General features: G+C 34.6%; 3 protein-coding genes across 3 annotated transcripts; 2 read left to right on the top strand and 1 right to left on the bottom strand.

Annotated features, from left to right (window-relative positions):
- Window positions 1-681: 681 nt before the first annotated feature.
- On the bottom strand, window positions 682-4,406 carry LOC136821660 (uncharacterized). Its single transcript, XM_067077869.1, has 4 exons — window positions 4,259-4,406; window positions 2,513-2,679; window positions 1,636-1,863; window positions 682-737 (listed from the first exon to the last, which is right to left on the bottom strand). Exons 1-4 carry the CDS (start codon window positions 4,309-4,311, stop codon window positions 682-684), a joined length of 504 nt encoding a protein of 167 aa, XP_066933970.1. The 5' UTR covers window positions 4,312-4,406.
- A 378-nt stretch (window positions 4,407-4,784) lies between these two features.
- LOC136821652 (uncharacterized) lies at window positions 4,785-12,094 on the top strand. Its single transcript, XM_067077861.1, has 6 exons — window positions 4,785-5,152; window positions 6,109-6,154; window positions 7,581-7,649; window positions 9,849-9,911; window positions 10,617-10,734; window positions 11,567-12,094. Exons 1-6 carry the CDS (start codon window positions 4,892-4,894, stop codon window positions 11,832-11,834), a joined length of 825 nt encoding a protein of 274 aa, XP_066933962.1. The 5' UTR covers window positions 4,785-4,891; the 3' UTR covers window positions 11,835-12,094.
- Window positions 12,095-12,472: 378 nt separating this feature from the next.
- Window positions 12,473-16,074, top strand: LOC136821659 (uncharacterized). Its single transcript, XM_067077868.1, has 9 exons — window positions 12,473-12,651; window positions 13,075-13,137; window positions 13,370-13,441; window positions 13,612-13,713; window positions 14,008-14,067; window positions 14,286-14,345; window positions 14,803-14,855; window positions 15,494-15,608; window positions 15,902-16,074. The coding sequence occupies exons 1-9, from the start codon at window positions 12,473-12,475 to the stop codon at window positions 15,948-15,950; spliced, it is 753 nt and encodes a 250-aa protein (XP_066933969.1). The 3' UTR covers window positions 15,951-16,074.
- The last annotated feature ends 5,539 nt before the right edge of the window (window positions 16,075-21,613 follow it).

Below are 21,613 nucleotides of genomic sequence, written 5' to 3'. Positions count from 1 at the left end.
AGCTGCTTCAAGGTATATCAGAATTTCTTTGATCATACAATACGATAGATTTGTAGATACAATACTTCAGTTTTAGCTATGAAAATTTTACTGAGCCTCTAATTTTGATAAAACAGGAAGGATTTTGTACAAAAACTCACATAAAAGTGCTTGATTGACAGGGTCGTTTGGTCGTTATTTTGTAAAAGTATGTCACCGTACATATGTTTCACTCATATCGGTTTTGTGAAATGGAGTGAGAGGCCTGAAGTGACAATTTATAACTCCAAAATTAAGGTACTAATTTCTTCAAATATAATAAATTTACAAAATATTATGAATGATAAAAGTTTCAGTCAAGTTATACAAAAAATTACAATGAGCCGTTTGATTTGTAAAAAGTTCAGCCAAAGTCCATTCGTTTTGAGCGTACACCCTAATCCGCTACATTGTGGAAACCATGTCAACGTTACTAGAGTAATGTCTTTGAGGATGGTTGCTATATGGTAGCGAAGAAGAGAATATATAAAAGTAAACGGACAATAAAACCCGAAATTTTACTCTATTGTTCGTTCGGTTCTTTATGTCTTCAGTATATCCATTGAATCAAATATAACAAAGCCCTTTGATCAAAATTTGGTTATTAATTTACTATCTACAATTTCTATAAAACTAGGTATATGTCAGATCGTCGCATTTCTGTTATTTTGACATGGTCCCCATGACGTTGCCGCCCTGACCAATCCATTTCTTGTTTTCTAAAGAAAAAAGATAAATATGCGGTGAGTAAAAAGAAAACTTGCTCAATAATAATAGTATGTTCTCCAACAATTTTTACTTTCAACCAAATTTTGGACTTTCTGACAGGAGAAAACTTTTTGGGTTCTATTATTTCCTCGGTAAAGTAATACTAAAGGAAACTGGCTTAGTCTCCACTGTTATTTTTTTTTCTCGAACATTTTCAGCTTCATCTAATTATAAGGAGTTAAACCAGATGGTTTACTACCAAGGTTGACAAATCTGGAGAGTGTTCTTTGAAAAGAAGGAGTTGAAATCTAGAGGTGTCAAATGTGGAAGAAATCATTATCCTTAGATACCGTGAAATAATGTAATGAAAAGTAATAATTTATGATTTTCTCGTTTTGGCGACAAACTTTCCTTCGAATTACTTAATCATTAGTAGACAATGCTATCATCCGTTAGAGGGTCAGTAAACTCGGGAAAATATATATGCGTGGAGTCAGGGTGTAAGGGCGGTTTACAGGAAAAAAAGTGGCGGTAGAGTCTGAAACAAACACTGTAAACACCACCGCCATTGCTTACCCCGCCCGGGCTGAATTCCATTTTCAAATTTATCCCTCCTCTTAAATTATTCCCTTTTTAGTGACCTTTTATAGCCGATAGGATCGTGTACATCATTAGTGCAATTAATGTTCATAAGAATAAAAGCGACAACTTTCAAATAGGTCAGGCACGTGCCACTTAATTATTTGATTATCCCCCTAAACTCGATCCAATCCTTTTTTGACACACTTTACTATTGTCTGTAGGTGCGAAAAAAAGACTGGGACGGTTTTAGTCGGATAGAGCGGACGGCAATTGGCTGGAAAGGTGTATACGGTCGGAAAGGTGTATAAAGGGCTCAAAATCACTTACTATGTTTCATAGGCTCAGGGTCTTTAAACCAAAACTCAAATCCTTCTTTAGCTCTTGTATTGGCTTTCGTTTTTAGTAATTTTTTGGATGGATTTCTTTTAGATGTGAGACCAGGCAATTTACCATTCAAATCCTGATGTAACATTTGCGTGAATGAGATGGTTCCGATGTGTTTCATGGTACCAGTATCGATGCAATGGTGTGGTGTTATACTGTCCTCGCCCTCTTCTGGTAAGAAAGAAGCATCGTTGACTTTCTCTTATTCGATCTTTAAGGGACTAAGAATTTTCTTCGAATTAGATGAAGATTCGAATTATAGAAAGTAATATCTTATACTAATTTCTAGCTGTGAGGACCAATAATTTAGTTCGAATTATAGAAAGTAATATCTTATACTAATTTCTAGCTGTGAGGACCAATATGTTAGTTCGAATTAGAGAAAGGTTCGAATGGTAGAGGCTCGAATTAGAGAGAGTTGACTGTAATCATTATGTTTAGTGATTTATTTTAGGCCTCATGTAGCTGTATGAAGGTGTCAACTGTTAGGGGGATGCTTGATCAATCAAAACGTTGATACAGTAGTTTCTTCTCCCTTTTCACAGATCCGGTAGGATTCTTCCAGTCAGTGGGGGTAAAAATACCGGACTGGAACTCGATGGTGGTTGATATTCCAATGTTTTCTATACCATTGTTTTCAAGTCAGGAAATTAAGGAGGATATCTTTTATTTAAGTTTCTTGGTTTATTTATGATTATTTTCAGCTGGGACAAAATTTAGGGTATAATTTTCCACTGGGGGTGATATTTTGCCAATTTTCCCAGTACGAAGGGGTCCCAGTGGTCTGTGAGAAAGAGGTGTTATAAAAGAGTTAACTCACTTTTAGATTTCAGTTCATGATTCATAAATCCTCCTGGATAGAAGTTGGTCGTTTTCTTTTGATCTGTGGTGAAGAAGGTCATCCGTTTATGTTTGGTTTTACACCAATGATCTGTATGCCAGCTTCTCTCCATTGCTGCTACCTCATGGCGTGACCAATTCGTTAGACTAATGAAAAAGGAAAAATATTTAAAATCAGATTTTGACAAGGGTTGACTTTTGCTCCTAAAAAGGAGTGTTTTTATTGTTTTAAGATATGATGGGAATAACAAACTTCTAAAGTTAGAACTTCACGTGGTAACAGAGACTTATTCTGTTATAAGAGTCAGTTATTTATTTGAGGCTTGACTGTTCCTATCTTTGACAATTCGAGCTGCAAATTTTTCTTATTCTGTTCTTATTTCTGGAGCAAAATTGAAGTATTTTAACCTTGATATTTTGACTCTAAAACTGCTTAAAATACCAAATATTCCAGGCTCACCTTTGTTTCTAGATGTTCTTAACTTTATATCCTTTGTTTCTAGATTGTTCTTAACTTTATATCGTTTTTGAGACTCATTATTCTTGTAAAAAATTTCTTACACGTTTTTATTTTTATAAGAAATACAAAACTTTTGAAGCCTTCAGATGTTCTTAACATTTTGAGTTTTAAGCCTAAAAATATTCATAAGATGTTCTTATTTTCACTATTTTTTGAGCATTTTTACCCATTTTTCTAAGAAACCGGCTGTTTTAGAGTCGGCAAAGCCTTAAAATGTTCTTAACTTGTTCTTAACATTTTGATAATCAAAGCCTTATGTTCTTTTAAAGTGTTCTTATAAAAAAACGTGTATATGAAAAAGAGTATAACACAAAATGTCAAGAATAGACCTTATCGGAGTTTTTTATTTTTCTAAAAAAGCGATGCATTGTGGGATTATTTAGAGTGTATTACAATAGAAATCTCTTAGGAATTCCTCCAGGGAATTCTATTGTAATACACTCGAAACAATCCCACAATGCATTGCTTTTTTAGAAAAATCAAAAACCCCGATAAGGTCTATTCTTTTGAATTGAAGCGTTTTTTTATGAATGGTTTTTATGAAGAACCTGTGTACACGCTTTTCTTTTTATAAGAATGATTTCATAAGATCACAAAATTTGTCAAAACCTAAGAATGAATTAAGAAACGTCCGAGTCTAATATTTTAGAAAGTACTGATTTTAACTGATTCTAAATTAATTTTCCAAGTAAAGAAACTAAGCATATTAAGAAAATCGCAAGAAACATTTAAGCCCGGGGAGGACTGACCTTGACGGCTGACGGGGACGTGTCGCTGGAGTTTGAAAAAGTGGACCCTGCCAGATTTCAATGTTTGATAAATTTTGGATCTTGTCGGAAGGAAAATCGAAAAAAAATTCCCATTTTCACCCTGAAAAGTGGCACGAACGACGAAATGTAGACAAAAGATTTTTTCTAATTTTTCTAATTTCGACCCTGAAAATCGTCCAAAAATCAAAAAACGACCCTTTTTGGTAGTAAATTTGGGACCCTGTCAGATATCCTTCAGAGAGCATAAAAAGGGACCCTCCTGACCAGTGGCACGTCCCCGTTCCTAATTTCGCCTGAGTGCCTCCCCCGGGCATTTAAGCCTATAAAAGTTTCTAAAAATAAAGAGCAGCCCAGCCTGAGCCAAAATTTTTTTCTTCTTATAAAAAGTCATGTAATGGACGTTGAAACGGACGTGCAGTTGGGTAACAATACTTACAAAGGAAGTTTTCCATACTGATCTCGTCTTAGTTGGATTTCATTCAAAGACATGTTAAATAATGGTTACTCTATTTTGACTCAATGCTTAACACTCCAAAAACTTCGCCAAATACAAATAATATTTCAATAATCAAGAAAAATTTAGTATTTTTACAAGCGTAAAATAGACTTAATGTTCACTTCATCCTTAATCTGATGAAACAAATTTTTAATCAGTTTTCTATCAAAAAATCAAACAACAGTTGACAAAATGCAAACAAAAAAATTGGTGTAAAAATATTAGGAGAGAGAGAGAGAGATAAATCACAGACTAAGTCAGCTGTGATTTCTCACTTATATTTTGTAACCATGACAATTAAGTAAACGCTAATTATTGACTTTTGTCATTGTACACCTTTCAAACAAAAGATAGACCAATTTTCTAATTTCAATAAAAAAAATATATATGAAAAGAGTAATCGCAACAAATATAATAGATGTTGAAATATTTGTAATATTATATCTACCATTATGGATTAGATAATTCTTTGACACTCTTTTGTTATTATGTGTTGTCAAGTACAAGCTTAGTGTCTGCCGGTCATATTATAGTATAGAAAAAGAAGAGATTGTCGCTCGATTATCTGAAGGCATGTCGATTTGGAACGTTTTAGCAAACAATAAAATGGAAGGTATTAGAGGGACCCAGTCTCTACCTGTAACACCAGCTTTTCTTGATGCTCGAAGACGAAAATTGAAAAATGATCTCACAGGTAAAGGAGTTTTTCCTCATGTTTACACCATGACTTCTGATAAAGGAACTACCATGGCAACAGGCGTCAACAATGTAATCCATAATGGTACCGATAGACTACTACAACAACATGAAGATGAAGATCGGAATGAAATTATAGTATGATATTTTTCAACATTTTTCAATCAACCCCTTTTGAGGAAGCTCGGCTGTTCGTATTTTTTTGCGGCACTTTGAGCCTCAAATACATCAAATTGCTCTTATTGTGTTCTTGTTTATAGGGTGAAATTGAGGTATTTTGGATTTATATCCTTTTTTTACTACTTTGACCCCTGAATTGCTTGAAATTGAGTAATTCCAGGCTCAGCATTGTTCTTAAATTGTTTTTATTTTTTGACGATTTTGAGCCTCAATTTTCTTATAAAATGTTCTTATAAAATTGTTCTTATAAAAGAAAAAGAATGTATTATTGAAAGGTTACATGTTTTCCTAATCAAAATTCTCAGCTGGTAAAAATGCTTGAGCTTTTGTTTATAGACTTTTTTATAAGAATATACTTTATTATAATAGTCATGATGAAATTAGCCAAAAATTGGTAAGAATACACGTTTTATTTTTTATTAGAACCCAGTTTATAAGAACATTGAGGCTGAAATTCGTCGAAAAATTAAGAACATCGTAAGAACATGCCCAGCCTCAGTTTAGAAAAAAAATGACAAGAAACTACAATTTTTTCCTCTTTTCAAGCAGTTTTAACCGAACTTGGATTTTTTAAAATCGAGAGTCAAATTTTGTCAAAATTGTATCAATTTTAAGTGCTCTTTATTTTGCATGATATTGTCGATTTAGAGTAGTCTGAAAAATTAAGAACGCATTTAAGAACATTTTAGGCTGAAAACTGCCAAAAAAAATTAGCACATCCAGGCTCAGCCAAATTTTAGGTGTTCTAATAAAAAAAATGTATACCCTATGGAATTTAAGGCGATAATCTCTTACCAACGCGTTAATTTTTAGGATCCCCATGCATTTTAATTCTTTCATCTGAACTGGAAAATAATCGCTAAATTCTTGCCCCTTAAAAAAAGCTGATTTCATTTTCTTTTTTTACCATCCAGCCATCACCCAGCGGCAGATCTAAACTACTACAGAGACAGAATTCCGGTGAGATTTGTATTCTACATATGTATTTTTATGAGAACATAAAAAATTCGGAAACTCCTAAATTGTTCTCAATATGTTCTTATTTTCACCATTTTGTGAGTGAGAAATCTTGTGTTTTGAGTCCACAAAGCCTTAAAATGTTCTTAATTTGTTCCTAATATTTTGGCCACTGAAGCCTTATGTTCTGATATATAGTTTCTTCTGTGATAAGAAAAATGGGCAATTCTTTTTTTTTTGTGTTTGTAAATAGCTGACTTTGAAAGAAAAAATGGGGTTTAGACCTTACTTATAAGAAGCGGAACTTAAAATTACAGTAACACTACAAAATATGTACACCCCGTTTCAGCTAAATCATCAAGCTCACAGATTTATAAAAGTCCGAAAGGCTGGATGTCGTGCTTAAAGCTATCGCAGGCGAAAAAAATTGAATATCGCAAAAATTATTGTTTCTATTATTTCCGAAAACCTGCAAAGCTTCTGATTGGTCAAGCGTTGAATCTCTATTGTATTGTCACGTAACCTAGTTAGGATTTCCTACCAAAATACGGCACACTTTTCAGTCAAATCACGCCATCTAGGCCTTCGGGCTTTCTTGTAATCTGTGATCAAGTTAAGATTGTCCTTCACTCAATTTCAGCCCTGTATTCCAATGAGAATAAACTTTTTATGGAAGATTTACACGAATTTTTATAAGAACATCCACAATTTTTGAAGCCTTCCTTCGGATGTTCTTAACTTTTTGGACCTACCCCGGTGGGGTAGAGGTACTATAAATTAACCGTTGTCCGTCCGTTCGTTCGTCCGTTCGTCCGTCTGTTACCAGCTTTTCTCAGGATTGGCTCATTAGTTTTTTCTGATTTTTGGCACAAAATGGCAATGCCCTTTAACCAAATAAGAAAATATAGCTTTTCTCAATATTGACTCGTTATTTTTTTCTGATTTTTTGCAAAATGATGCAAAATGGCAATGCCTAAAATGTGACGGAGCCAGATTTTTAAGGAACATTTTTTTGGGCAAATTTTGGCCAAAAACTGCTTAAAAATAGGGTTTTTTGGGCCTGAATGGTTTAAGTGATTTTCGTATTTGGGGAAATTCCTTTTTACTATTTTACATTATTCAACACACAAGCTTTATTTTTCCATTCTGAATTTTTGTTCAATTATTGTCACTTTTTTCTTATTTTCATTCAGCATGTTGCTTGTTGAGTTTTAAGCTTACAAATGTTCTTAACGTAATCTTATTTTGACCATATTTAGTGAATATTTTTGACCATTTTCCTGAGAAATAGGGTGTTTTAGAGTCCACAAAGCCTTGATATATTCTTAACATTGTTCTTAACATTTTGACCAGCAAAGCCTTATGTTCTTATATGGTTTGTTCTGATAAAAAATGTGTATTCTGATTAGTTTTGTTCAATGTTATTCAGAACACCATTTGGAACAGAGTACACGAAGAGAATCGAATATTAGCAGAGCCAGCTCAAGGAAATCACAAAGTAAGTACACGTTTTTTTATAAGAACATCCAAAGTTTTTGAAGCCTTTGGATGTTCTTAACTTTTTCAGTTTTAAGCCTAAAAATTTTCTTAACATGTTCTTATTTTCACCATTTTTTTTAGCATTCTTGTCCATTTTCCTTAAAAATTGGGTGTTTTAGAGTCGGAAAAGCCTTAAAACTTGTTGTTATTTCCACCATTTTTTTAGCATTTTTGTCCATTTTCTTAAGAAATTGGGTGTTTTAGAGTCTGCAAAGCCTTAAAATGTTCTCAACTTGTTCTTATTTCCACTATTTTTTTAGCATTTTTGCCCTTTTTCCTAAAGAATTCGATGTTTTAGAGTCTGCAAAGCCTTAAAATGTTCTTAAATTTGTTCTTAACATTTTGGCCATCAAATCCTTATGCTCTTATATAGTTTGTTCTCATAAAAAATGTGTATTCTGGAATGATGAAATATTTTGATTGATTGGAAGAAGATACATTACACATTTTTTATAAAAACATCTAAAATTTTTCTCATCTTTTTGAACTTCTTATAGTGTTCATGTTTTCACTTTGAGAATTTTTGTGCAAAATTGGGTGTTTCATAGTCCATAAAGGCTTCAAATGTTCTTAACTTTTATTCTACATGTATTTTTATGAGAACGTCCAAAAACTTTGAAGCCTACGGAATAATTGAAAATTGTTCTTAATATGTTCTTGTTTTCACCATTTTGCGATTATTTTTGTGAGAAATCTTTTGTTTAGAGTCAAGTCAAGTCCACAAAGCCTTAAAATATTCTTAATTTGCTCTTAATATTTTTGCCATTATGTTCTTATATAGTTTGTTCTTAATAAAATATGTGCAAGGTTCTAATGACAAAGTATGAAAATTCGTAACCTGTCATCAATTTTTAGGTGTCATTTCTCAGTTTTCTCCATAAGGTCGATTTCAATCTGTCATTTATCTTTGATTGAACAATTTGTATTATTTATTGGTGGCCTGTGACCTGGGGGGGGGGTACTATCCGAGGCTGGTGTCGGGGTGGTACGCAAAAAATTGGACCCCGCGTTGAAGTGATTTTTTTGAAATTTCATAACCTCAATGGGACTGTTACCAGCTTTTCTCGGGATTGCCTTATTAGATTTATCTGATTTTTTGCACTTTGATGTAAAATGGTGATTTCCATAAAGTTACGGAGCCCGAAATTTTGGGCAAATTTGGGCCAAAAAGTGCCTAAAAATTGAGTTAGACTTGTGTGAAATTGTTTTATTAGTTTTTTCTGATTTTTTGCATTAAGATAGAGGGCAAAGTTCTCTAAAAAGTGGCTCAAACAGTTTTTTTCGGAAATTCTTTTTTGGCCGTATGGCCGTAAAGATCGGGTTTTCTTATTTGGGGAAATTCCCTTATCTCATTTTTAGGGGAAAAGAGCATTTCTCGCGATTGGCTTTTTATTTTTTTCTGTACAGTAATGTAAAATGGTAATTTTTTATAATTTGATGGAGCCAGATTTTCAAAAAATAAATTTTTCGGGGAAATTTGGGCCAAATTTCCCTGAAAATGGGGTTTTTGGACTTTTAAGTCATATGACTTTAGCTATACTTCACAGTTCGATATTAATTTGAGCTGTGATACTCACGGTAATCTATTCAAGTTGCCCACTACAATTTTTTACTCTCTTGCTATTTGCCCTATTTTTATTTGATTCTCATCATCAGGTAGGTCCATTCAGCATGTTGCTTGTTTCTTTTTTTTTGTGTGCTTGTGTGATTTTACCAGGGACAGATATTTATGATATGCACCATTGCAATGTCTTCTGACATTACATCACAGGCCCAATGGCTGATTGGTTGTAAGTGAAGTATTGGCTGACTTTACCCAATCAGCTGTTGGGTACCTGGAAGACATTGTGATGGTTCATATCATGAATAGGTGAAAAAAGGTTTGCCACCACTTACCGACCCCTCCTCTTGCTTAACTAGAGTCGTCTCACTCTCTAATTCGATCCCTCAAGGGACTAGGGGTTTAATTCGAATTAGAGAAAGATTCGAATTACAGGGAGTATTTTGTAGTACTTTCTAGATGAGGGACCAACTTTCTAGTTTAATTTGTAGAAAGATTTGAATGTTAAGAGGTTCGAATTAGAGAGAGTTGAATTTTACATTGCGAATTGCTAATTGCCCTTCCTTTCTTGATTTTTTACTGTTTCTTTGTTTATAGATGGAGCTTTAAAAGAAGATATAGTCGACCTCCACCAATGGTTCACAAAAGCTTCAAACCAAGGTAAGAGATTGCTTAACCATTTCCGTGCAAATTTAGACATAGAGTACAGCAGACATCCCTGTCTCACAGCCCCGGTAGTAGTTTTTGCATCAGTGAGAATGAAACTCTTTATCAAAATCCCAATAGGGATATAAATTATACTGTCTCTGCAGTGGGAAATTTTTTGGAGTGTAACTTTTCTCGTTGACTTTCAAAGTCAATTTCCCAGTGGGGCTGAAATTGCAGGGTATTTATTCCACCAGGGACGAAATTTTCCAGTGGGGCTGGGGTCCCAGCGGGTCTGAGACACAGGGATGTCAGAAACTCAATTTTGTTTTTGAAATCGTCGTTTTTTGTTTAAAGTTAACAGAAGTTTTACTTGATAGTTGTAGAGAGATTTTTACTATTTATTAACCAAACTTCGTCAAAGAGCGAACGAGAAAACCACCAAAGTTTTTGATAAAGCCCTCTATCGAATAGATTTAAAGTGTTACCAATGGCACCATTCCCACCGATCTAATCAGGTCCGCGCTGCCGGAGCTCTTTTTCATTGTTGGCTTAATATGCCTTTTTTCATTGTTGGCTTAATATGCTTGAGATCTGCTGAACCTAGATTCTTTTTTATAAAGCTTAAATGTCTCTACTTGGAAGTATTTCGACGCTCTGTGGCATCCATTCATCTCCTCGAGACCAGTGCCAATTCTCAAAATACATATTTTTTCTCAGAAAAAGAACTAGCCATCGACATACTTGCAGCAATCACAAGAAAATCAAGAAACGGCCATCATCCAGCACAGCAAACACATCGAAGAACTGTCACTTTCCCTTCACGAGAAATCGATAGGTAAGCTCAACGACCCTTGCACGTGAGCCTGAAAACGAGGGCTGGGGTTCAGGCTTTCTGCTGCAAAATCCTAGACACGGTCTGGTGATATTCCGTAATCTAAACCTTTTAGATAAAAAACTTTCCGACCTTCACTTCAGCGTTCAGAGCTTTAGCGTGTCGGTAGAAAACTTCTACACCGCTTGTCAGATAAAATTTGGATTTACGGCCCCCTTCGCTCATGGCCCCATGAATCGAAAGTGGGCAAAGAGTAAAGATAAAAGTTTTTTATGATCACGAACCATACATTTTGCTCTTACATGCGGTTTGATCTTGTGCTTATTTTTCCGGATAACCTGTATAAATACACTCTTCTCGAGATGCATAAATTTATTGTTGTCCTCGTTTTCATACATTTAAACCAATTTAAATTCCCAAAAGGCAAACATTAACTCTAAAACAAAAGTACTTGAAATTCAAAATGTCTCATGAGGTGTAAACAACACAATTATCATTGTGAATATGTAATTTTATAGCAATGAAATCTGTTTGAAAACGAAGACAACAATAAATTTATGCATCTCGAGAGTATTTAAAAAATGATCATGATGATAGTTTTTGATAAAAATTGGCTCGTAGGATTACAGAGGAATCTTCAACCTTTACCAAGCAAGAAAAAATTGAATTTTTAAAGTATTTTTGATGACCAAAGTATAAGAAAACCGGGGCCGCATGTCTGAAAATCCGTTAGTCACGCGTGGGAAGTAAATCATCTCTAGCCTTTCGGGCTTCAAATAGCTGAATGTTAAGATCGAGCAAATGATAACAATCTTGATATATATTTGTTTTCTAGTCGATGCAGTTCCTCACTTTCCGCAGCACGAAGTGTGGAAAACTTACCAAAATTACACTCCAAGAAACATACTCGATCGCGGTACATTTTCCACAACGAAGATGTCACCAATGCTGGTGCATTGGCCTATCGGACAACGAATTATTGTCCGAACGAATTTGTTATTCATCCTGAATGGAGGAATCGTGGTGATTTAGTTGCTCTTCATGAATTTCATCAACGTGATGAAAGAAGCTTGATCCCTCACCATGGCTATTGGAGGAGATAAATCGAAGAATGCGGACAGTTTCGAATCTTTCATAGATGATAAAGTGAAATAATTGTGGTGCTATTACAGTAGTATTGAACAATCCTGAAAATAATTTTATTTGGATGGCGAAGGTTTTTATGGACTAAAAAACTGGAATTCTAATTGGGTAGGATGTACATATAATATGACATTAATGAACATAAATATCTAACAATCTATGTTTTAAAGATTCAACGACTGATGTAATTAATATGGTTTTATAACAATAAAGACCACAATATCGAAAAATTCCTGCTGCCCGTTAAATTTCCTTTTACATTAGATAACTTTTTTTTTCGGCAATCCATCAGAAGTTCATGGTTGAAGGTCTATTTTAAGCTGGTTGCTGGCAAAAAAACAGTAAAAGGCCTTTATTGGACTTATTTTACAAGTTGAAAAAAAACGTGTGCTTTAGTGGTCAAAATAAAACGATCTAAATATGGTTTCAAAATGGTGACGTCAATTTCTGTGTATTATAAAGAAAATATTTGACGTCAGATTTTATTTTTAAGGTGATTTAAATTCAACATTGCTTCGGAAAAGAATCAATTCGAATTTTAGTCAGTTGGTTATTAATCGTGTTTTGTTCAGTTCTTATAAGATTATATTCTTAAGAAATGGATACTATGATTAAGTTGCAGAAGTCGAAGCAAAATATTGCTCGCCTTTCAAAGGAATTAGAAATTTTAAAAATTAAGCATACAATCGCCAGCAATGATTGCTTGGCAAAAGAATCAAAGATTCGTCATTATAAAAAAGAAAACGCAGATTTGTGCGTTAAACTTGCAAAGGAGAAGTAAGTACTTTATTTTGTTGACCTTATTAGCCAAATTATAAGCAAGACTTTTATGACTTTATTCGTACGTCAACGAATTAGAATCTTATTGTAACAGACCTTGATTAGTTAAAGCATTCCAGTTTGAACTTAAAATTCAAATTATCGAGGTTGGCTTACTGTTCGATTATCACATTTGGAGCCCCATTTTCTGGCATTTGTGAATCCATTTTTTCTTCACTTATTTACACCCCTGTGTCATAGACCCGATGGGACACTCGACCCACTGGAATATTTGGCCAAAAATTCGTCCCAGTGGGGAGAATAGCCATCCCTACTTGGATATCGAAAGAAATTTTCATCCCCGTTATAGGAAGAAGTTGCTGCAAGACAGGGGTGTCATATTTGCAATCATCCTGATGTAATGTGGTCTTTTCTTTTTAGAGCCGTCAACGCATCGTTGAAAAGAATTCCCAAGCCCAAGCAGATTGTCAAGTCACCTCAACTGTAAGAATTTATGAAAAGACTTTACAATTTGAAAGTGCGTATGCACTGTCGATGGTTCCAAGCGAATATACCCATTTGTTATGATTTATTTCTACTGGTGTTATACTTTTCCGGAGAGTGGGTGGTACATTTGGCGGGCAATGACTTAACCTTTCTCCTATTTAGCTTAAAGTTACACATTTTGAATTTTTTCAATTATTCTCAGTTTAATTAATCAAACTTTTCTTTACAGGATTGTCGAATCAAAAGGTACATCTGAAGTAGTATTTAAATCACGGGACTGGCGCTTGAATGACGCATCACAGTAAGTTTCAAGGGGACATTTTCAGATTGATAATAGGAATTAGAATATGGTGTTCCAGGAATAATTCACCACAGTGTCAATAAGTAATGAATACTTCAAAACGGTAAAACCACAAACTCAACAACTCCAACAAACAGGTCTACTTCTAATAATGGTGATTCTTGTTTTAGGAAAATTACTGTCGTAAGAGAAGTTTGTGGTGGACCTGAACCAATCCAAAAACAACTATCATCACAAAACAAGTTTCAACCAAAAAGCAAATTGCTAATCCCGTAAGTAGTATCAAACTTTCACTGAAACAAGTTTTTTTTCTTGATATTACCCTTGTTCTCCTTTTTGGTTAGAACTTTTATTAAATCAAATTTTTCACTGTTCGAGTTCAGATTAGATGTGGATTCAGAAACGCCCTAAAATTACATGGTTTCTAAGGACAGGCAGATTCATACCCCTACAAGGGTGGTTTTTTCTATCTAAGCTTCTATCAGTTGTTTTAATGCCAGATATGATAACATACATGGATGCAATGTTGCTACCTACTTTTAACAATGTTTCGATTTTATTTTTAGGAAGCCCGTACAAATGAACGGGTATCTTTTTGTGCCGGCCGAATACGTGCAATATATGCCGTAAGTTAAATAGTGTTTTGATTTTCTTTTTAACAAATTTTCCATTTTTTAGCTACTAGCGGTATTATAAAATGATTTTCTATGTACATATTATTTGTTTTCATCGAGGTCTAAACTTCGGTGATTCATAATGAAACAATTATCTTTTGAGCACTAAATTTTTACCCAGCCACTTAATATATTCAAAGAATGATTGTTTATTTATTTTTCTCTTGTAGTGGCTTTGGATCACTCGAAGTTCCAAAGGTGAAATGTTCCCAAGACTTCCGGTTGAACAGGTAATTGATAAAGTTTTAGGTTCAAGATGACAGAAAAGAGGACTCGGACGAAGAGCAAGATTGGGGGAAACGGTTCCTTTTAGATAGAATAGACCTTATCATAAATGACGTCACGAACATCACTTGCTTCGTTTTGAAATTATTGCCGTGGTGATTAACTCCCAATGGATTTTATTAAAACTACTTCCTATTCATGAAATAATCATTTAATGTCTCAAAGGTCATAATCACCATAGTAATTGTTTGAATACGAGGCAAGTGATGTTTGTGACGTAATTTATGAAAAGGGTTTATTCACAGGGCTGACAGTGATTTGGTTTTGGAAAAATTTCAAGGTCGACCCCATTTAATTCCCCAGCCCAATTCATTGGTTCTGAGGATCAAAATAATTCTTCTAGAGTCACAAAAATTGCTCATTATGAAAATCATGAACTCTTATCTATTCTTTCTTTTTCAGTGCCAAATCGCAGGAAAAAATCAATCGAAAAATTATCAAGCCAATAAAGAAAGGTAAATTCATCTTTAGTGTGCTTATCAGTATTTTGAAAAGTTTAGTTGTACCCAGTGGGAGAATTATTCGTCTTTGCCCATTTCAAAATGCAATGTATCCCAAGAAGAGAGTCATAATAATCTTACTCCTTTGCGCACGCTGTTTCTTTTGAAGACATGATTTTCAGTCACTTCGAGCAATTTGAAGTCCTCAAAACTTGTAGCTTTTGATTTAGAAGATGATTTTGGTACCATTCAAAAGTTCTTGTTACATATACTCTTTCTAAAAACATTTGGTTTATGCCCCTTTAAATAAAGTGGTCAGGAGCTATGGCCTCAGTATTATATACGCATTAAAATTTTTTATAGATTATCTTTTCAGGTTTGTTTTGATTTTTCTTGTTTGCCACCTTTTTTTTTTTTTCCTTTTACAAGTCTCATTATCAGGTCTTTGACATTCGTCGCATTCATATGTATATGCTATAAGATAATACTATGTAAAAATAAATTATGCTAAATATATATAGTAGGATATCATTATATACGCATATACGCGTCCCTTGTGGTCTAAGGGTTAATGGGTACTTTACTCTCTTATCTTGGCAAAAAACTTCACATCAACCTTCACAAACAAAATTGATCTTCTTTATTCTTCTCAGAGGCACCTGTAAATAATTCTTACGAAAGCCAATTGGTTGACACCCCTGCATTGCCCATAACTGTGGCTAAACCAAGCTGTGTCAAAATTGACAGTGTCGACTGGGCAGACTTCGAGTAAGTTTTATTTCTTATTCTATCCTGATCGACTCAACTTAAAAGTCAAGAAATGTAGAACTAAAATCCCTAGCTCCAGACGGCGTTTTTCATTTGATTTAACTGATTTAACTCATTAACAAATTTCAACCGAAATCCGTCTATTAAGATTCTGAAATCCAATAGAAATCCAACGTGTACTAATAGTTTTGCGTTGAAATACAGAACTTTAATATATATAACTTCGGATACTATTTTACTTCTTTTGGCATAGAAACTGTTTTTCATTGTTTTTCTCTCTGTTTTTTTTTCAGATATAACGATGACCAGAAGATAGACTACAATGAAATCATCCAATTTTGAATTTGCTTTGCCAAAAATTTTTATATTTTGTATATTTAATATTTCATACTGTAAATAGTTCTTTTTTAATTTCTTAGGTATATATTTTTCAATTATATTTTTTAAAAACCAAATAAAAATTCTTAAAAACCTTTAAGATATATGACTTTCTAACTGTTTGGATTTACGTAGACTACGCTTAAGTCTAAGACAAATCACTATCTAAGAAAGAAGCCCATAGCCGATGGAAATTCGCAAACGGTTTTTTTGCCGAAAAGAGTTTACAGTCGATAGAGTTTGCCAGTCTTCGTTTCTTTGAAACTCTCCCACCGGAATTTTTCCGTATACCGCCATAACGCCATACCACCACATTGTCCCGCTTTTACTATCACTGCAACGGACAATAACACTGAGGTTAAGCATACCATGACAATCACAACGACGGACAAAAAATGTAATAGGAAAAACGAAATTTGATTGGTTGAAACTCACTAGCCTGTTAAATTTTCGTTCGTCGTCGTCGTGATTTTGCTGATTTACTTAACTTCACTAACATCTAAGATCTACGTTGTTATTTTCCAAAAAAACTCCACGCGAAATCTTTAAATTCTCGTCTGGCGAAAATCGAAAAATAATCCTCTTAAGGGCTCTGACCATATTGAATTTTTTATATTTGCCACTTACAAAATGTTCTACTTGATGTAGCCCAAAAAAGTGTGGCATGTTATACATTTTCTGTTAGGCCAATTATCCGTAAATCTGGAAATGTAAGAATCGCAATGAAAAAGATGATGAAGAAGAAGATGAAGACTTTTGCGAAGAAGAGTATTTCAACTTTGAAGAGCTGAGAAAAACATTTGTGTATCTTCTACCGAACTAAAAATATATTTTCAGAAAATTTTTCTAAAAGCTTATTTTTCTCAAAATCTTGAAAATACAGTTGAACTCATGTAATTCGAATTCTCAAGGGATCGAGAATTTTGTTCGAACTACATGAGTTTCGAACTAGATGAGTTTTCGTATTTTTGACCTAATTCGATAAAAAAAGTCTTTCCCAGGTTTACTTTTGAGCAATTTCTTGTATTTGTACTTGATGGATGGACATACCATCCTCCAAGTCACGGAGAGCTTCATATTTTGTTTTTAAAGTGATTTCCTTTTATGTTTTCTTTTTCCCATCTTGTCTTGATAAGAAATGGAAGACAAAAGCAGCGGACGAGCTACAATCCGGGGGGGGGGGGTACTAGGGTTGCGAGCTGACGGGGGGGGTGCCGCCCGACTTTCGAACTTTGGACCCTTACCGGGACTAAAAAAGAGAAAACCAAAGAAAATTTTGTGAATTTTACGACCCTTAGCGGGACTGATTTGACCAATTTTGACCAAATTTCGATCTTTTAGGAGGTAAAAAGTTTTTCCGACCCTTAGTGGGACTGAAATTTGAATTTCTGATTTTTCCGACCCTTAGCGGGACTTTGGAAGCTCAAAAAGGTACCCTTAAGGGCGGCACATACCGTACCCTCCATTTGCCTAAGTACCCCCCCCCCCCCACCGGGACTATTCTATAAAAAGTTATTCGAGAAAAACAATTTGTAGATTGATATTTTCAAAGTCAAGAAGATGTTATGATAGATTTATTTAATAAGCAATTTCATTTCAAAATCTGTAAAGTAACACAGATCCTGTGAAATAGACTTCATTGAATTTCATTAAATCAAATTCAGTGGCCAAGGCAAATATGGCGCCCTTTTTAAAGACTTTTTGTTTTTGGCGCCCCTCTCTATACGCTCATTATGAACATAAAAAAGGGAGTGTGCGAGCGAAGCGAGCCAGAAAATTTTGAGTTTTTGAGGTGATGAGGGGCGCCATTTTTGTTTTTTCATTTGTCAATCTTTCGATATGGGAGCCTGAAAAATCCTTCTTAACGTCCCTTATTTTTGGGCGCCCCTTCTTCGCTTCTTCTTGGGCTCCGCTGGGGGGGGGGGCTGGCCCCCTGGTCCCCCCTGCCACCACGCCACTGGTTAGAACCTTTTTAAAAGAGGACAGATGGACACTTAAATAAGTCTAATTATACTCTTTTGTTTTAAACAAACAAACTTAACAGTTTTCTTTTAGAAAATCAGAACAAAAAGGAAGCTGTTTTAGCCAAATAAGATAGGTCAAAATCGAAAATTTTCCATGGTTGCGCCTCCTTATTCACTATATTTTGGTTGGCCCCCTCACTTTTAAAATCGTGGCGCGGGCCCTGAAATTGCGTGACACAAGATTGAATTTCACACACCTGGAATAATGTCATCATGTGGTTTACATGTCATTGCTAGAGACGAGATCGAATTTCACGTCACGAAAATATTTCAATAGCTCTACTACAAAAACTACACAAACTAGATTTTAAAGAATTGTGGATATCGTTTATCGTTTTGTAATACTCTACAGCTATGAAGTTAGAAATTAGCCATAGATGGGGTCAGTGTATAGACTGGGATATTTAGTGCTTGATCAATCTCTAAGTACTGTCATGAGGCCCCCCCCCACCCTCGATTCACGCAATCATGCATTTTTTTTTCGAAATTCACGCATTCACGCAAATTTTCCTCGAGTTTCATGCAATAACCCGATTTTTCAGGAAATCGGAAAATTTTCGGGAAAAATCGGGGAAACATTGAAAAATCGGGAAAACTGCACATGATCCGTGGAAAAAAGGGAAAATTCACGTATTCACGCACAAAATAGCCCAGATACACGCATTCACGCAATCAAAAAGTGAGTTTTCACGTTCACGTAAGTTTTTTCAATTCACGCATTCACGCATTTTTTTCCCAATTTTCACGCATTCACGCAACCGAAAATGCCTATTCACGCATTCACGCAAACCGCTGGGGGGGGCCCCTGTCATCCATCATTAAATTTTATTAAATTTAAACTTAACAACCTTGTTAATGCTGTTGTGGTATTTTGAATTTTTGGTACAAGATGTTCTAAGAATCCCAAAAATTGTAACTAGAATATCTTGACAAAAATAAGGGTTTTTACCATATCAAGGCCAAATGGTCTCAAACCATCACTATCCCTTTAACGAGTCAACACTAAAAGAATCAATAAAAAGGACATATTTTTCAATTTCATCTAAATTTAGAAAACTGTAAAAGATTTTTTCGACCTCAAATTTCATATTACACACATTAACTACATACTTCATTACATCTGATATTTTGCAAAGGAAAAAAAATCTCGACAAAAAATATTAAACATATGCAGGTCATTGAGTTTGAAGCCCCGAGAGGCAAGGGGCAAGAGAGGAATCTTCAAACTTTCTCAAGCAAGAAAAAGTGAAGCCTTTAGTTTGCCCCTGCATTTAGAAATTTTGTTTTGAAAAACACACGGGTCACATGTCCTGGATGGGAAATAAGTGGCTTCATTTTCCATCCAGGAATTTCGGATCTAGGTCATTCCATTCGGGGATTTGAAATCAATGATACGCTTGCAAAAAGGGATAATTGGATCTGGCTCAAAATTGCAAGGGTTCGATGACGTCAAATATCTAAGATATATGATGTTTTTCCATTTCCTTAGTTCCACCTGAACATTTCGAAAAATCTGACCTAGATAGATCTCATCTTCTAGACTCCGATACTTCACCATCTACATTACATAACTTACTATTTTCATCTTTTTATCAATAAGAAAATGTATATGTTTCACTTATTGCAACATATTCAATTAAAAATCTGAAACGGAAAAGTAAAAAGTCAAGTATAAAATATCAAAAAAGATAAATTCACGCAATTTTCAACCACAGAGCTTTCAAAAGTGACCTCGCTAAACGATATTTTATAATGGACTATAATGGGAACAAAAGTCCATATAAGGAAAACGCCGTCCTCAAAGCTATCAACTGAATAGCGCTTGCTTACGCAAACATCATAATATTACTTCTCTTTTGTCTTAATTCAAAAGTCGTGAAAGTTGTAAAGTTTTCTTTGTAATTGAGTATAATTTGCGTGCAAGCGTAATTAACGCAAAGGGTGATGGAATAGCGCACCGCGCTGAATCTAAAAATATATTTTATTTTTGACATAATCATTACTCTGAATGTGTTTGTACGAGTTCCAATCACATCAACCTTTGCGTTCATCTCTTTTGCACGTTGATTGCATTATTTGACAAAAGATACATAACAACTTGCACGTATTTTTAATTGTGGGATTGCAACTCGTAGGCCGTGTTAACACTACAGACCTTCCCTAATAAAAATGTAGTTAGGAGAATCTTTTGTTGGCTACAATACAGAACGTGCATTTAGCAAAGAGTCGAACGCGTAGGGTGCTCAAAACATTCGAAAAAGTCGCAAAGTGGAATAGATGTTAATTGCCTAGACAAAACGCGAGTGACGTCTAGTACAGGCTACAGTATGTGGCCCCCAAAACGGCGATCAAATTTGAAATTTCTCTCAAATCTAGAGGAAAAGAGATTTTACAAAAGTTTTTGCTGCATAAAAAACTTTAACATCTCTAAATTTTAGAAAAAAAGCTTAACGGAAACTGAAAATATTAAGCTTTAAAGATATTTTTCTCCTATATTTTGTAAAAAAATGACAGAATTTGCCGTTTTTGCTGATTCAGCGAAAAAATTTATATATAATGTTAATTTTTTGTTATAAACTATTAACTCAAGGTGATAGGAATAGAATTCCAAGATTTTTTGCTGTTTCTCATATTTAGAATTTTTGGTTTTGTCAATGCTGATTCTAGGGCTCCGAAATACTGGTTGACCTTCAAGATGCTATATCTTTTACCCAGCCTCTAAAGTCACAGATGTATTTGCATTTTCTGAACGGCATTAGGTGTAGAAAGTTTCCTATACCCCGTTTTCATAAAAACATGCTCATTTTGAAGTATAACCATCATTCTTTCAAAATAAACAAAAATCGTTTAATTCTCATAAATCTACAAGTCAAAATCTTCATTTTAATGAAAACCTCCGTTTTGGGGGCCGTCTCCGTTTTGGGGGCCGTCTCCGTTTTGGGGGCCATATACTGTAATCAGTTTCCAAATCGGAGATATAGTCGACCTTTGATATGTCGTGTCCCCAGTCTGAAAAAATTTTGGTTGCGGACGTGCAAATCACCAAACAGGAGGGCTTTGGTGTGCCACCCCCAGGTATTTGCTCTTCATCTTTGATTCTTTCTACAGTGATTAGATTGCGACACATGTGCGATAAAATTTCTATTATTGATCTTCAGAGGTTGTTTATATTCTTTGAAAACTCAATCTTTGATACTCAGGGTAGAGATACGCAATATCAAGCATTGGATTACAACTTTTGTTGCAATGTTTTGGTTTCAGTAAGTAAGTGTTCAGCCAATGCTTGGTATTGCGTAGCTCTGCTGCCGGCTACAATGCACCTAATCAATACTTACTATAATAAAGATTAAAAAAAGTTACAACACATTTTATGTTCAAATTTCTCAATTGAAATCTTTCAATAACAGACCGATCTCTAAAATACCTTGAAAAAACTAATATGTCGGTTGACCTTGAACGAAAGTATTTTAATTTGATACGTAAAGCTTGATAAAAATTGATTAGAAAAGGTGATTCCTAGATCTGAATTCCGAATCAGAAGGGAATCGTCCATACAAATTGATTGTAACAGATACTTCGTTTTGGGTGCCCTCTGTGCAAGAG

This window comes from Clytia hemisphaerica, unplaced genomic scaffold (genome assembly GCF_902728285.1).
Source record: "Clytia hemisphaerica strain Z4C2 unplaced genomic scaffold, Clytia hemisphaerica genome assembly, whole genome shotgun sequence".
NCBI lineage: Eukaryota > Metazoa > Cnidaria > Hydrozoa > Leptothecata > Clytiidae > Clytia > Clytia hemisphaerica.
This window is presented reverse-complemented; position numbering and strand designations above follow the sequence as displayed.